This window comes from Tripterygium wilfordii, chromosome 3, assembly GCF_013401445.1.
Source record: "Tripterygium wilfordii isolate XIE 37 chromosome 3, ASM1340144v1, whole genome shotgun sequence".
Taxonomy (NCBI): Eukaryota; Viridiplantae; Streptophyta; class Magnoliopsida; order Celastrales; family Celastraceae; genus Tripterygium; species Tripterygium wilfordii.
Genome location: NC_052234.1, coordinates 8,656,404 through 8,673,670, shown reverse-complemented (window position 1 = coordinate 8,673,670; position 17,267 = coordinate 8,656,404). Strand labels below are relative to the sequence as shown.

General features: G+C 36.9%; 2 protein-coding genes across 5 annotated transcripts; one reads left to right on the top strand and one right to left on the bottom strand.

Annotated features, from left to right (window-relative positions):
• The first annotated feature begins 4,530 nt into the window (after positions 1 to 4,530).
• Positions 4,531 to 9,890, top strand: LOC119991951 (1-acyl-sn-glycerol-3-phosphate acyltransferase 2-like). Of its 3 annotated transcripts, XR_005466300.1 has the most exons (12): positions 4,535 to 5,034; positions 5,369 to 5,491; positions 5,780 to 5,819; positions 5,930 to 6,003; positions 6,415 to 6,474; positions 7,418 to 7,495; positions 7,777 to 7,935; positions 8,230 to 8,355; positions 8,823 to 8,915; positions 9,120 to 9,206; positions 9,343 to 9,657; positions 9,743 to 9,890. XR_005466300.1 is itself a non-coding variant. In XM_038838517.1 (11 exons), exons 1-11 carry the CDS (start codon positions 4,954 to 4,956, stop codon positions 9,583 to 9,585), a joined length of 1,164 nt encoding a protein of 387 aa, XP_038694445.1. In that variant the 5' UTR covers positions 4,536 to 4,953; the 3' UTR covers positions 9,586 to 9,727. The 3 variants fall into 3 exon arrangements, 2 of the variants coding, with proteins under 2 accessions (XP_038694455.1, XP_038694445.1); XM_038838517.1 differs by lacking the exon at positions 9,743 to 9,890 and having other exon boundaries at positions 4,536 to 5,034; positions 9,343 to 9,727; XM_038838527.1 differs by lacking the exons at positions 6,415 to 6,474; positions 9,743 to 9,890 and having other exon boundaries at positions 4,531 to 5,034; positions 9,343 to 9,727.
• Positions 9,891 to 9,944: 54 nt separating this feature from the next.
• On the bottom strand, positions 9,945 to 17,139 carry LOC119991939 (transcription initiation factor TFIID subunit 4b-like). Of its 2 annotated transcripts, XM_038838507.1 has the most exons (16): positions 16,873 to 17,139; positions 16,703 to 16,781; positions 16,504 to 16,609; positions 15,449 to 15,693; positions 15,170 to 15,313; positions 14,931 to 15,026; positions 13,935 to 14,813; positions 12,962 to 13,086; positions 12,765 to 12,852; positions 12,527 to 12,662; positions 12,336 to 12,391; positions 12,206 to 12,262; positions 11,991 to 12,131; positions 11,636 to 11,701; positions 11,295 to 11,541; positions 9,945 to 10,252 (listed from the first exon to the last, which is right to left on the bottom strand). In XM_038838507.1, exons 1-16 carry the CDS (start codon positions 16,875 to 16,877, stop codon positions 10,080 to 10,082), a joined length of 2,643 nt encoding a protein of 880 aa, XP_038694435.1. In that variant the 5' UTR covers positions 16,878 to 17,139; the 3' UTR covers positions 9,945 to 10,079. The 2 variants fall into 2 exon arrangements, with proteins under 2 accessions (XP_038694435.1, XP_038694426.1); XM_038838498.1 differs by having other exon boundaries at positions 15,170 to 15,693.
• Positions 17,140 to 17,267: the final 128 nt, after the last annotated feature.

Sequence of the window (17,267 nt, the reverse complement as noted above, 5' to 3'; positions counted from 1 at the left end):
ACAAAACCTGACAATACAACATGGTGGTTAAGGCGGTTGACTAATTCTTCATAACTTTGGAAGCAAAACTTGTGCTTGTCGATGGGTTCACCACGGTCTTTTGGTAATTCTTCTAAGCTAGTGTTAGGCATGAATACAATGGTGTATTTTCCATCCACCGGCTTGTAATTAACTTTGCTAACAACAACCCTAAAATTCTTGATTTTGTATAGTTTCCCCTCATGTAGTTTCTCCCGAAAGCGTTCCGCTTGACGTTTCCATATAATAGCATGTATTTGTGTTCCCTTTTAAAATTAATCAATACTTTGTTAGCATGATGAACAACATCAAATAAATAGCAAATAACCACAATGCATTTTATCAATATGCTAGGAAAGGGAAAGAACTACAAATTACACTCATAATACAAATCAAATAAATTTTGTGGACCATAAAATTATGTAATAAACAGTAGAGATATTATAGAATAAATTTTAAAAAAAATACATCAAATTAAGTGAAGATGGTGTAAATCACGTATGAAACCAAATTTAAAAAATTTAAGGTAGGTTGTCATTTTTGTTAAACTTGTAAACTATTGAGTGAAAAATACATTGGAAGCGTCTAAGATAATGTTAATATGTGGATGCATAGCGGAATAGAAGAAAACATCAAATAAATCCTCACCTCGCGGTCAAGCAAAATCATGTCAATGCTTATTGTTTCGTCCGTCTTGGTATTCCGTGATTCCCAAAGTCGAATGAGCCTTACCACAACATGCGAATCCATTCGATCGGGGTTTAGACCTTTAAGCAAACACTCTACCATTTTTACTAAATAATTTTTTTGTGAGTTGTATGGATGATGGTTTTAAGGTTGTGTTTCAATGGTAAGATGCCAACTTTTATAAACATGGGGGTTCCAAAAGTAACCTTAATCATCTTAATGGGCAATTCATATTGTTAAATGGTGGTAATTAATGCCAAAAACACACCAAATGTTTTCAAACTAAATGATACAAATGAATTTCATTAATTGAGTCATATCAAAAGACTCTCATAATTAGCAATACATGGCCTTTGAGAAACCAAAACAACATCAAACTACTCCTATGAAACATTAAATTCCCATACAATTCAATATGATTTTTAAATTATTTGAATACTATTAATTGTATGAGTGTGGTTGTGGGTAAAGTGTAAGAGTGTGGTTGTGAATATTAAAGTTTTGCAATACATTTGTGTGTGTGGTTGTGGGTCTTAAAGTTTTCTAATATATTTTAAAATTTTCTTTTGTCTAGGTAAGCTTTTTTGTAAAGGCGTCCACGTGGCACCATGAATTGAGGAGAAGCCTTGTGGATCCTCAGTTATATATATATAGATTGATATATATATAAATTATGTTAAAGGAATATATAATTCAAGATTTTATTTTTTTTTCCATAATTAGCGTAGTGTAGGGATGGCAACGGGTCGGGTACCCTTCCATTTATAAAATACCAAAACCGTTTCCATTTAATATACTCTATACCAAAACCGTTCCAAAACCATTTAAAAAACCATTTAAATTTCCAAAACCGGAACCGTTCCATAATCGTTTATCATCGGGTACCCGTTTACCATTTAACTTTTAACTTTTTTATTTTTTTATTTGAAGATTATATTAATATAAATTAATATTGAGTATGATTTATATTAATTATGATTTTATAATTTAAATTAGTCTAATTTATAGTTTTATTAGTATGCTTCTATAAATATATACGTTTTAATATACTTTATCATGTTATAATTTAATATCTTAGTAGTATATCTTTATAGATAATTTATAATATTATTACTATAATGAATCTTTTTATTAAATGGTTCGGGTACCCTAAACCCGACACCAAAAACCAAACCCGACCCTAAACCATGACGGGTTTGAAAACAAAAACCAAAACCGTTTTCAAAACCTATAGGATCGGTTTTCGGGTTTTAAACGGACCGGGTACCATGTGGATAGTGCTCGGGTCGGTTTTTTTTGCCATCCCTAACGCAGTGTAACATGGTCTCAATAAAGTCTCATGGGCTTTGTACCGTAGTGGCATCACGGCCCAATTATGGAACTTATAGGCTTCGAGCTACAAAGTACAGACCCAACAACAGCAAACTAGAAAAGAAAGGAGCGCAAACACGAGCCCAAATCAAGAACATCTGCGCCTTTTACTTTTAGACAGATAGGCCCAATAACTGCAAAAGGATGGGCCTTCATGAGCCCAAATCAAGAAACATGGGCCCCTTGAAAAGAATTCGAGGACAGACGCAGACCCATCAAGATTCATTATGAATCTATGATTGGGAAATTTTATTTACACACCATTCATATATTATCTCTACACCACTCTTTACACATGATAAGTTTACACCATAAATTTATAAGTCTACACACAAATTTGTAGTGAAAATACCAAATTATCCTTGTTTTATAAAATATTAGAACTATTATTGTTAAGTTTACACACATTCAGACTTCAAGTCTCTTACCGATTTCTCCATGTTGGGACTTCAGTTGCCACTGATTTCCCACACCTAAATCGACGTTCAATACCGTGCGAGTAGATGACCGAAAAATTCTCATTATCAACGTCAAAAAGCTTTAGACTTTGGACGATTTATGGTTAAAATATGATTGAAATAAAAATCGGCACACCAGATTCGTTTATAGAGTTATAAAACGATAACATTGTGTTGTTTATTTGTTTAAAAAACGACACCATCCGTCGTTTTTATTCGCAAAAAAACGACAGATTCTGTCGATTTGTAATCTCTCCAGATATTGGTAGGGTCGTGTTGTTTTTATTCCAGAAAAACGACATGCCATATTTTTTTTTATAAGAAAAACGACAAGACCAAGTTGTTTTTCTTACAGAAAAAAGACGTCCATTGTTGTTGTTTTTTCCTTTGGAAAATTCTGGTGTAAACTTAGTATTCTCTAATTAAATATGTTAAAATTATTTATTTTAAATTTTTAGTTTAAGGCTTAATATGTTATTGTATACAAGGATATTTTTGTAAACTACAAAAATTTAAACGGTAGCACTACATATCCCAACAAATATTATCCCAAAAGCTTCCCAGTCTATGTGACATTAACACATCCCTATGTGACATGGAAAGTTAGATGACTTATATTTTTTTGGACAAATATATCCTTATTTCTTTGTTTAATTTCTTTTTCTACAAATGCTGACATCATTTGTTGACATCATTAAATTTTATTTTTTATTTTTTTAAACGAAAATTCAAATTATTTACCTCTCAAAATACATGTTAAATTTTGAAAAAAATTATATATTCAGAATCAAAATGTAATCTTTTTTTAAAACAAGATCCATTGTCGATATGTTTTATCGAAACCTCTTAATTACATTGGTTTTTACAACAATGTAATAATAATCTGGAATGTTGAAAAACAATGTAATAATAATCTGAAGAACTCAAAATGATGTAATAACACTAAGAAAATGAGATTACATTGAAATTTATTAAAATATTGTAATTGAACCATAAAAGTGAAATTTAGATGAAATTGACGTTAAAAACATAAATATTTTTTTCAACATTCTTTATGAAATTACATATTACATTGTTTTTTTTAAATAATGTAACTACCTAAAATCCCATTATTTATTTTAAAAACATTAAAAAAACAATGTAACTTCATAGCAATGGAATCAATGGACTTATTATCTAGAACTTCAAAAAAATATTGGATTGAAATTAAATACAAAAACAAATAGAATTATTGTTGATATAATCACATTATTTTTAAAATAATGTAATATCGACGTAGATCGCTTAACAACAATGTAAATAATAATTTGTAATACAATTCTTAATAAAAGAATAGATCAACATAAAAAAATGACTATTAAAATCATACATCAACATAAAAAAAAAAAAAAAAGGCTACAACTTTAGGTTGTTCCATGGAGTAAGTGGTCCACATTAGCGACGGGATGATATAGAATCTTGAAACTCCTTTGAATCTTGGAACTTCTTGAAACACATTCTCGATCGCCACTCTTTATCCCATCCAGTCAGTGGAGCCCATCACCACTTTGTTCTCGACCAACACCCTCCTCTTTATCTTCTTCAACAACTCCACCTCACTGCGCAAAGCAAGATATATTCGCTTCATCATCACCGTCAGTGCCCGTCATTCACCTGACTTCATATTTTGGTAAGTCTCAACTGGATCTTGGGTATCTTCTAGAAGCTACCAATGATAAGCTTGACTTGCTTCTATCGACGGCAAAAGAAGAAGCTATGGGACTCCAGTTCCTACCGAAGATGGAGTATTTGTTGGTGATTGTTGCGGCATTATGAGGATGGGCAACAGAGGGTTTAAAGTGAGAGGAGGGGCATAAGCATTGTCGTTAGGGTTTTTGATTTATATGAGAAGGGAGGGTAATTTTGTTCTTTCATAAAGAGGGGTTGTTTTTATTTTAATTCATGTTATGTTGGCATGTTTACATATGCTTACCACATAGACTGGGCAGATGTTGAGATTTAAAATTGTTGGGATATTTAGAAGTGATGTAAATATAATAGATTAGTGGTGTGTAGATAAATTTTCACTTCAGGGTTATCACCCGAAGTTCAAATTTATACTATTATTAATTATCAACTGGGTTTACAATAAAATTTAAATAAATAAAATATTTGGTATGAACGAGCTGAGAAGAAAAATCCTGCCGACGTCTGGTTCTTCCGTGAAAGGAACACGATTACTGTATTTCGTCCTTCACCTTATATTGTTCTTGTAATTAGCGAAACCCAACTGAAAATTTAAAGCCTTTTAAAGCCCCATTGACAGTCCTTACTAATTTCTTTTTTATATATCAGCTTCGAATCTACTTATAAATAATCTACATACACTTCTCTGTTTCTCTTGCTCGCTTTGTGTTTGTGAAAACTCCGAAGCGAGGGTATGGCTTTATCGGCGGCAGTTGTGATCTTGCCGTTGGGGGTTCTCTTCTTCATCTCAGGCCTTGTTGTCAATTTATTTCAGGTTGGAATAATCTGGGTTTTCTCTAGTTTCTTGGGTTTGCTCTTTTTTTTATTATTATTTATAATTATTATTAATTGTGCATTGTTTGAGTTATGAAATCTGAATGTTATATATGTGGTTCCCAAACGTGGAATTGTGTTACTTTTCTGTTTGATTTGCCTCATCAAGTCTCTATAGTGAGAAGAGACGAAGTGAATTCCAATGACTTGTGGTCTTAGTTCTGCTACTATGTTGGGTCTGACATTTAGGACCTTTTTATTTGCATTCTCTACAATTTACATTTTGGGTTTTAAGGGTCTAAACAGTATACTTCTGTTCCTCTCCTTTGCTTCAGGCAGTCTGCTTCGCCCTCATTCGGCCGTTTTCGAAGAACACCTACAGAAGGATTAACAGAGCTCTTGCTCAATTGTTGTGGCTGGAACTTGTGTGGCTGGTTGACTGGTGGGCAGGAGTTAAGGTGTGTTAACCCATGTCTTGAACTGATTTCGCTTCATGTCTATGAGGCTATTTCTTACTGGTTAGTTTCCTATTCAGCTTTCAGGTTTACTTTTTAGTTTGTTCTTATTTTTGTTTTTGGTGCATTGTGTCCTTGCATAGCTACTTGCTTATTTTAAATGAAGATGTAACTTGTGATCATCGACTCTTAGAGGATAGTATTAGGCGTATCTTATGACCCTTGTGTTTATGCTTTGTTTTTTCGTGTCTGAAGATATTAATGTTGAATAATGATCCCTTATCGCTGCAGATAAAATTATTTACTGATCCAGAAACCTTTCATTTAATGGGTGAGGCATTATACTTGTTGACTAAATAGACCTAGCAGTGGTGTTCTTTCCGTCTAGCCTAATAATCTTCTGAGTTGGTCATTCATCTGCTCAGTCTGTGAATTTTGCAGGTAAAGAACATGCACTTCTTGTATCAAATCATAGAAGTGACATCGATTGGCTCGTCGGGTGGGTTTTGGCTCAGGTGCGTTGAATATCTTTTGTAACCTTAAATAGTTAAATGCATGCGTGTGAACGCTTGAGAATAACCAGATTATGTTATGCCATGTTTGTTCACTTATATTAATATATGCATATGTACATGCACAAACAGAAGGACGTACACAAGCAAAAACCTTATATATACACGCATTTTGTTTGTATGATGTCGATGTCAATGCTGTGTACTTGTCGTAGATCAGAAGATTCCAGGGAGTTTCTACTATATTCGTAAAAAATTCAGAATTTCCTTTTTCTGATTTCTCTGTTTTACAGTATTTGCCTCTTCTTTGTTACAGCTTCTGTGCATGCCCTGCGTACTTTAGTCATGCCATTTTTTGTCTAGATTCAGCATTCAGCATCTAACCGTTTGTTGTATTGACTTGACTTCTTGCAGCGGTCAGGTTGCCTTGGCAGTGCCTTGGCTGTAATGAAGAACTCTTTAAAAGTCCTTCCAGTATGTGCAATTGTGGTTTGATACATTTATTGATATTACTGAAAGTTCAGTCTGTTCATGTTTTTATTTCACACATAAGAATTAGATTTTTTAGCTGATCTGGAAAAGCATATGGAAATGAAAAAGGAAAAAAGAAAGTTGGTTTATACATTCACTTAGGCTCGGCTCAAAATTTTCACAGCCAATATGATGCCACTGTTCTTATGTTTTTTTATTTTATTTCTTTGTACGACTAAATTTTAGCGATTTCAGATTTTTTCGATCTTGCGCATTGAACACAGTTCCTATTTCATTTTGGCAGTGAAGAAAGGGTGATTCTCTAGTTTGATGAAGTTTTGGAAGACTTCAATTCTGTAAAGACTTGTGGATTCTCTACATAGGTTTTACACTGCCAATGTTTCCAAGAAAACAACTCTGATATACTAAATTGCCAAACCATTCTTTGCTAAAGTATCTGGATTTCTGTTCAAGTTAACCTCGATTAGCCTTGTTCTCGGTCCTTCCAGCCCAATGAAACCGTAAAGTTTACCATTTTGTCATATCGTACCAAAGCCAAAGGCGTGAATGAAATGTGATATTGACCTTCCAAACTCTTTTATCGGCTGAAACAACTACGAATGCCCACAATTTTGCTTTTTTTTTTTGTGAGAATCCAGCTACTAATTCTCCATCTTGCAAGTCATTTGACCTTCAACTCCTTCACTACGTGTTTCTAAATCTAGATTCATAATAATTAAACTTTGCCATGAAGAATCTGAGGCCAATTCGTCCTCAAAGTCTCCCAACATGTAAATATGGAGAATGATGGAGGAAACAGTTATATGTTTAGATTTCTATTTTCTGTATAAATGTCATTTATGCTAGCATCCTTGGTTTATTGGAGAGGGTTCCATACTTCCATATGTAAGGTGATGATGATAAGTATGTCCAAATTTATACGCAGGTTATTGGTTGGTCAATGTGGTTTTCTGAGTATCTTTTTCTAGAAAGAAGCTGGGCGAAAGATGAATACACATTGAAGGTATGAGTGTGCTACTTTGCTTTGCTTTGTGCATGTGTTTTTATTTTTATTTTTATAATTTTATGCATGTAGCTGACCCCAAACTTTTGTGATAAACGCTCGGATGATAATGATGATAATTTTATGCGCGCGCTTAGATTCTTGTGTAGTTGTGTTTTACTCAGTTACACTTATATCAGGAATAGCAAAACGCGTGCATCTCTCTCTGTCTCGTGTGTGTATGATAGCTTTTGAAATAATTTTGCTGATCTCATATGAATTTTGTGGGTCTATAAATGCAGACAGGTCTTTTACAGCTAGAAGACTTCCCTCAGCCCTTTTGGTTGGCTCTCTTTGTTGAAGGAACACGCTTTACAAAGGCAAAGCTTTTAGCATCTCAGGAATATGCAGCCTCAACTGGATTGCCTGTTCCTAGAAATGTTTTGATTCCTCGGACCAAGGTTGGCTTCCGATTGGATCTTCTTGTTGTTCTTTTCCTGACAGCCCTTCTTTTTGCTCATAATTTTTTGGCTAGTGTTAGTTTTAAGCGATTACCATCATGCAAAAGGAAAAAAGAATCCATTTTAACATTACCTAGTGTTCCTTGAATAACTTTCTAAGATAACCATATGCAGTGTGGGGATGAGAGCATTGTGGTCCTTTGAATGCTGCCTCTGTTCTTATATTTAATTGCACACTACATGGCATCAATCATTTTGGCCTGAAATGCTTGCTTAATGTGTTTTTGCTTTCAGGGGTTTGTTACAGCTGTAAGTCATATGCGTTCATTTGTCCCAGCCATTTATGATGTAACAGTTGCTATTCCAAAAGGTTCACCTCCACCTACAATGCTTAGACTAATCATGGGGCAGTCTTCCGTGGTAAGTTAACAATAACTAAGCTATGGAACAACCTCCTTACAATGCGGGGAAAGGTTTTGTACATATTGATCCTGTGCTGGTGGTGGGAACATTGTGCGCTAAGTTTGACATTTTTATTTTGAATAATGCTTGAGACCCTCAAAAAGTGACCCTCAAAAGACTCCTATTTAATGTGGAGTGTTTGATGTAAAATGAGCCCATATGTATGTTTTTAATCAATGACTATGTTAATGCCACATAGATTTGGGGGACTTTTGAGGGTGATATTTTGGGGGTCTCTAGCATTGTCCTTTTATTTTTATGACAACATAAGGAGCAATTAATCCGAGAAGCTTAAAAGTACTTCAAAGACTGAAATGGTAGTCTCTTCAATGACCATGTGAAGGACCAAGGATTTGAAGGTGAAGTTCAATACAGTTACGTGCATTATTTTTGCTTGCTGAAGTATAGTCTCCACTCTCTTATAGGTCCATGTGCATCTTAAACGGCATATGATGAAGGATTTACCTGAGACAGATGAAGCTGTTGCTCAATGGTGTAGAGAAATGTTTGTGGCCAAGGTACACTTCATTTAACTTGTACTTTACAGTTGCTGCGTCATGTAGCATACGATTCTTAGATATGTGAAGTCTTGTGCTTCAAAGTTCACATGATTGTTGCTGATGATTGCTTCTGTGGAATGTATTTGTCCACCTGGTTTGCGGTAATATGCATCTTAATTTCTTTCTTGTGTTGGTCTCGCGGCTAACTTCTTATAATACTAGGATGCTTTATTGGACAAACATTTGGCTGCAGACACCTTCAGCGGCCAAGAACAACAGGATATTGACAGGCCATTAAAGTCACTTGTTGTAAGATACTTATTTTAGCTTGCATTCGAAGATACATGTTTCAGCTTGAATATGATCCTCTTAATTGTAATGACATTCTTCTCCTGTTGGTGGCCATGTGGTTCTTGATTGTTGACTGATTTTACACTGGGTGCAGGTTGTTTCCTCTTGGACATGTCTGCTTGTTATGGGTACTCTGAAGTTCCTCCAATGGCCGTCTCTTCTTTCCTCCTGGAAGGGCATTGCATTCTCAGCACTTGGTTTGGCCATCGTTACTGTCGTGATGCACATCTTGATTCGATTCTCTCAGGCAGAACATTCAACCGCTGCAAAGGTTGTGCCAGTGAAGCCAAAGACCAGTGGAGAGTCGTCAGAGAGTGGACAAGACAAACAACAGTAAAAGTAACCATTCGTTCTGTAATCCGTCACTTAACAAGTTCACCACAAGCCATCTTGTAAACTTGCAATACAGGTTGTATCTGCCTCTCACAGGTTTCGTACTTTCATCATAAGTTTCATTTACATTGACGTTTCTTCCTTTTCGTCGCCCCTTGCAGTGTCTCTGTATCAATTCCTTATCTGCAGGCTAGGATGCTTATTTCCTGCTTATAGGATCAACACAGACTTGGGCTAGTCTTCTGTTTATGAATTTTCACCTCTCTCTACACATCTATAGAAATTTTGAGGCTTTTTGGAAGTCGAAAACTCTTGCAATGAATACAGATGATTGTTTGGTGTAGTAAATGCATAAGGATGCAATGGTATAATAATTTAAAATGTGATTAGAAGGAAAAAATGGCCGAAAATATATTATATAATCTTCTTTCACAAAATGAAATCTTATAATCTAATGGAATAACTAAAGTCACTTTAGTTTTCAGGCTAGCCTTAGTTTTACTCGGCTGCGGTGTCAGAATGGATACTCTCATACAAGCGATACATCAGGGTAGACTTTGACATCTGGGGTTCCCTTTCCAGGACTGCTACAACATCCTTGACAGAGATTGGGCGAGCCACCCTAGTTTGAGGCAGACTTGCTTGGTGCCGACCAAGTTTCCGGCCAGCCCCTGCCAGACATGAAAACATAACTAATTTAGTAGCACATTCACTCACATTTTCACCACATGCATCATCTTGGATGTTAAATGTTGAACATAACTAATTTAGTAGCACTTTCATATCTAGTAGATTAGGCATGATAAGACCTAGTTAAATTTGGACAGTTATTACTGGTTGCCAGTCGCATACTCACGACAGGGTTTTGCTATAGCCCTAAACCATAGCTTTAAGAGCAATGTCAATCAGGGCAAGTGATGCATTTCAGCAGATACCCTCATGCCATGGCTCTGCAAGAAATTCCTAGCTGTAGGAACAGAAACTATAGGACTGAATTGATCAGTCAATATTCATTATACCGGGCATCCTGCCACGGGAACAGAAAGGAAGACAAGTTTCGGACAATGGTAAGGCTTGATCCCATCATAATCAAACTGGTTAAAACCAAGTTAAACACCTTTCAACGTTTGTATAAGTGCAAGTGCAAGTGCAAGTGCAAGTTTATTTATTAGACATACAGCTCTAAATGCAGCGAACTCCTACTAGCAGCCCTTTAGACATGATATGATGACTTCATATTTTCCCACATATTGGCACTGATTATGTTTGATAGTTTTTCAAAATGAGTACCAATCTGTATGAATGCCTCCCATAGAGTGAAATAAATCTTAAGACCTTTTCTAACCTTATGTCCACCCTAACACCATAAATACAACAAAAAATCTTTCTCAGATCACATGTAACATACACTCTGTTTTATCAACAATCCCAAACCTCAAAAGTACAACGAGGATGCTTTTCACTAGTTCAAACAAAAGTCAAAAGATTCATAATCTCCAATGCAATATCACATCCTACAGAGTTAATACATACATACATAACCAAACCAATATATTTCATTGACTAGCAAAAGACATTGTTCAGAAATTTTGATGGGTAGTAAACATGTCAAAATTCACTTATCGGCACCAACATGCTACCAATTCATATACAAAAGAAAATCATTTACAACGCACTCCTGCCAATAAAATTGACCAACATTTAAACACTTACCAAATGTTGCATGACCCCTTTTTTCTGCATCTTGATTGTCCTTCATATTCCTTCCAGAAGTTGATGAAGGATTGCGGTTAGCATCTTTACCTGTCTGAGAACCAGATGGTGACTCCAACCCTCCACGTTTCTGCCTGGCCTCCGCCATTAGTTGCCATTTTGACAGCATGTCGTCGCCTCCAACAGCAGCACGAGCAGCAACATTTGCAGCTGTTGTCCTCATTTTGTCATCCTCTTCCTTGTTTACCTGCAAAGTTGTAGAAAGTGACAAGATATCAACTGTTTCAATAAAAAATGAATACAGAAAATGATTGGAAAAATGAATAACATATGAGCGATACCTTTAACGATTTCATACGAGCTTCATCTTTTTCCTTATCACCTTCAACTCCACTATCGCCGTCTGGCTGCATCAGCAAATATTAGAGGCATCAACTCAAAGAAAACAAATGTTTACATGCATATGTGAGCATATATATATATAAAATAATTCTCACATGCGCACCAACTTTACGCACTTGTTTTTCAATCAGAGATGCAGCAGGACCCATAGCAAATGTGTGGTCCCTACTTTTGTTGTGTTTTATTACAGCCACTGAATTTCGAGTGCGAAAGTTGGTGCGCATGTGAGAAATGCTGTGTGTGTGGCTACATTTCCTATGTGTTCATTTATTACAAGGTTAGTTTAGAGCCCACTTCATTATTTCTCTGCAGCTTTTCTGCTTCAGCCTGTTTTCTCTCCCACTCTTCCTTAGCTTTCTGGTTGATCATCATGATTTGTTGCCGAACATCAGCAGTAATTACGGTGTGGTGTCTAGGCTTCTCAGCGTCCACTCGCTACAGAGAATATTTCAAGTCAGGAAAAATGGAGTCGAGAATATTTTCCAGAGAACAGAAAAACTAAAACAGACCTGTTTTGATAGTCTGATCAGATTACTTATCAATCCACGCAGTCTATCCTCGACACACTAAAAATCCAGTTGTGTAAGTAAACATGAAAATATATCATAATAAAAGATGAACAGGCTACTAGCATCTCACCAAGGACAAACATCGCTCCACATCATTGCTCATATTCTTCAAACCATATCTGGCCACTGCCACAGACAAAAAGAAACACATTGTAGAGAGATTACACAGCTGCACAGCTGACAATGTCTCTGCAATCAATAACAGAAGTGCATAAAGAATCAAAAAGTTTTTTCAAAGCAGAAATTGTGTCAAATATTAACTTATCTCCGCCAATTTTTTCTGCAAGGGAGTTCTCTGCAAAATTAGCCTTTCTTCTTCTTCTTGCACAACCCTTCGTGATGCCTCTGAAACTCGACTGTCCTCCTTGGGCCCAGAAAATAACTGTTCTTCCTCTTCCTATACGGGGGTACAGCATCATAAATAATCGGAGCTTCTTTGCCTAATTTGAATCGCAAATAAATCAAAACCCGAGAAGTTGACTATTGCAAAATACCATACCCTGAGATTTACTCCACTGACAGCGGTGACATCGTTGAGATGTTCAATACTTTGATCAGCGAAGGTCCCAGACACTTTTTGCTTCTTACTGCAGACAATCCAATATAATACATGAAACATTTAGTAGAAAACTGATCACCTAAGCATAATTAAAATTCGTTCTTGACTGATGCCATTCAAATTGAAATTCATTTCACCTTGGCAGAGATGGTGAAGAACCAAATGATTCAAGCGGTTTCTTCTGGCCAATAGCAGGCCTTTTTGGAGGTGTCCTTCCTTCAAACCCAGCTGAAGATGTTACTGATGGCGTCCGAGAGCCAAACTGATAACATATAGAGGCAGAAAGGATCAAAATTGTCAAAAATACTTACGGATGAGTACACTTAATTAGACCAGAAAACTTCTACATTCAAAATTTCGAGTCTAATTATTAGGCATCTTGATAAAAACGAGTGCAACTTTCTTGCAAGATCAAAATGCAGAACCACCAGGTCATACAATGTATGAAACCAAAGTCAACTAAGCAAGAAATAAGCAACTAATCACTTACACAGCCTACAAGATCAATGTTACAAAAGGTACTCTCTCTTTCACCCCTATCAAGTTTCCATATTTGATTATCATGCGTCCTTGTTTCTAATGATATACCCAACTTCACCGCCAAGGCGAAACAAGAAATGGGTTACAACAAATATGGAACTCGGATTCAAGAAAGTCAACGGAACTGCGCGATGCTTAGGTTTCTTACATAGGATGTTAATCTGAAAACTTTAAGATCGTACGTAGTATTCAAAGAACAATTTTAGATGGAGGAAAGAGGGTTGTGAAAGCAAGATGTTGGTCTACCAGGGAAGGAATTGTGCCAATTTCTGGTAGAAGTTGGAACCACAAATAGAAATTAGTTATACGAATAGATAAACTGCTCGGAGTCAAAAACAGTATATAAATCGACGTTTCAAAAGGGAGAAATAAGAGAGTGCAAGTTTGACCTGTACGAAAGTTTATATAGTTGCTGATCTGATGAATGATTCTCATAGGCTTAGTCAAGGAAAAACTGGTAGTGGTAGATAAGGGATCATTTCTAATTCCAACATAGCGCAATGAGCCTATGCATCAACACCTCATATAACTTTAGGCATAGAGTAACATTCACAAACTAGATTGGATTACCGGAACATTGTGGTCTAGTGTTGCTGGCGCAGGAGCAATCAAGTTAGATGAAATCATACTAGTAGATGTCGAAAAACCCACTTTGGAGGACTGCCTCTCCAAGTATTCATCCTTCGAAGTTCCCGAAATTGCATGTCCGAGTTCAACTGGTGCGGCAGACAAGCCAGGTGGGGCAGCCAACTGGGATTTTTGTTGCTGCTCATTACCCTGGTCAACTGGTTCCTGTTTCACATTAGTAATTGAAGACATAGGGCCAAAATTGAGCTCTTCATTTGTTGATCCTTGCCTAGGAACTGGATTATGTTGCAATGCTGGATTGTTTGTGAAGTTGGGATGAGAACCACCTTGCAATCTGTTGGGATCATTCATAGAACTCTGTCTCTCAAACTTTGGAAGACTCATCACATTCCCGGACTGGGTTGCCCCCATTTGACCTGCACCCATGCCCTGTGTCATGGGTGCATCATGCAACTGCTGTTTCAAAGACGACCCTGATGAATTGACATCTGATCCACGATATAGATGATGATTACCACCACTACCATACATGGGATGGGAGGCCTGCGGAAAATGCATATGCTGTTGTTGCAGCTTGCTATATCCATGCACCGAAATTGAAGAGCGCTCTCTTTCATGAGTAACAGTGGTTGAACCATGAGAATCTGACTCCTCATGAGACATTTGAGCACTGTTTCCAGCAGACAGAAGGCTTGAATTGGTTTGCAATTGGACTGCTGGACGGATGTGGGAGGAGTCTGCATGAAAACCAGGGCCCCTCTGGTGATGTGCAAATGAGCGGGGAGCAGGATATTGCATGGGACTGGCACTAACAGGTTGAGCCCTGAGATGACGTTGCTGCTGCATAGCTTGAGTTTGTCCCTAAAATTGAAAAAGATGAAGGATCAGCTCGGTTTTAGGGTGACCTTGGACATTATTGGTAATCAATTATGATGGCCTGGCATCAACCAAAGTAACATCAACCCATTATTTGCCTACCTTTGCACGTACTTCTTCTATTACTGTCCTCAGTACCTGATCCCCTACGATACCTTTAATGACTCTGACAAACTGGTCTTTCTGAATACCATTGTTCTAATAGCAAAGCATTAGGAAAATTAGAATACTAAACAACAAACCCAGTTAAGGAAAAAATGGTAGAATAGATCATAAAGTATCAAGAGCACCACATACAGGAAAAAGAGGAGTTACTGGAAAATTTTAGGTCAGATACAGACCCTGAGCAAGTCAAATATATTTTGCAGCTGCATGCTTCGGTCCTTATCAACAAGACTTCGTAGACGAGGCAGCAACTCACCAAATGGCACCCTACCAGGCTTATTTTCCTGCCCAACACCAGTTGCCTGCTGGTTGCTCATTTTCTGTAATTTTAAATACTGCAATTCACTGTCCTGATTTTGTGTTTTATCTGGCTCAATTGTTGACTTAGAAGGTTTTTCAAAAATCTGCATCCCAGCAGGCTGAGATGTATGGGTAGGAATTTTTTCTTCATGTACCTCTTGATGATCAGTTTGGGATTGTTTCTTGCTTGATGAGACGTCTTGGGAAACATCATTATGTTCCTGATGTGATCCAACAATAGAACCATGGTTGTCTACTTCCATTGCAGATGATTGTGTCTCCTGTGACATTGCACTTTTCACGTCTTGTTGACTTTGAGGGTTGTCAGCCTCACCCTGATCAGCAGTTTGCCACTGTGGAAATGGCTGACTGGAATTAAGACAACTTTCTTGAGATAAACCTGGCATGTGTTATAGTTAAACACATCATAAATAATTGAAAAGTTTATGAAACAACACATCCAAAAAAATGTATGTAGTATAAATGAATGTTTTGTTGGATGTGTGGTTACATGACGAATGATAAGAAAGAAATGAGATTATTAGAGGTAATGTAAGAGTAGTACCAATTGAAAAATAAGTTGTGAGAAAATCTTTGAAGATGGTATGGGCATGTTCAACAAAGAGATAGCAGTACAACGGTGAGAAGAATCGAAAAAACATGTTAGAGGAGAGAGTATGAAGGGAAGACAAATACTTAAAAAGACGTGACTTAAAATAGTAAAAAATTATATGTATTCAATAGGGGATGATGAAAGTATAATCCTAGACAGAAACGAATACACGTAGTGGATTCCTGTTAATTTTCTAATAAACTCATCTAGCTGACCCTAAACTTTTGGGATAAAGGCTCACGATGATGATAAAAGGGAGGAAGATTTGAAACAGCAATTAGCTGTTCAACATTAACCAACCTTGCCAATAAACGACGGTGGAGATGGTTCTTTCCCTTCCGTTTCTTTTCCTTCCCTTCCCTTCCCTTCCCTTCCCCTTCAAACTCACAAAAACATAGCCTATAACTTTGACAGGCTTTTTTTACTTTTCCATCACAGTCAAATCCCAAACTCCCCATTCCCAGAAGAATCTACAATATTGTTGTTGCAGCTGGTTGAATATAGGAAACCATATGCACTAGAGAAGATATGAGCCAAGCCATTGTAAAGCTACAGAGTAAACACAACAAAAGCCTAAAATAAACCTATAATCATTACCTGAATCAGAAGGCATGCAAGTGGAAGCATCACCACCTCCCTTAATGTCGCGATTCAACGCAGCCTGGAATGCCTCCACATCAGCACTGGAATGCATAGTCTCATCCTGTAAACAATTATCAACCCCAAAAAAGGGTTAAAAAATCCACAAGTTCTCTTAAGAACCCGAGTGTTAATAAATTAAAAATTAAGTAATAACCTCATCTTCTTCAAGGAGCTTCACTATATCGGGGTCCATGAGACACTTCCGCTCGCCGAGAAGACCTGAATACTTGTTTCTGACAATGAAAGCCGGAACACTTATAGCGCGGATGTGAGGGAGGCAAGAAAGAACCAACGAGTGGATTCAACAAGCAAAAAAAATGTTACAGCATAATTGGACGGTTGATTCGTTCATTCCCATCACCGTCACAGGATCAATATCGGGACCGATGCCTGCCACAACAGCCCAGCACCTGCAAAGTCACGTCTCCGGTCTCTCTGCCACCGACCGGCACCAGTGGCTTCAAAGCACGCTGAGTATAGAAACGAAACAAATGTTACAGCGGCCACAAAATTCCCAAGAGCGCGACAAAACGATGTTTTGGATGTTTAATTCAGAGATAACTTGAGGGGCTTTCGTTTGGTATTGAGTCTATTCACGCTCCCTCGGAGAGATTTATAGAGGCCACACCTTATGACCACAGTTTCATTAGTCAGGGTTATTATTGTCAATGCCAATTGGCTTCTTCTATTGGTTTACATTTTCAAAACAATGTAATGTG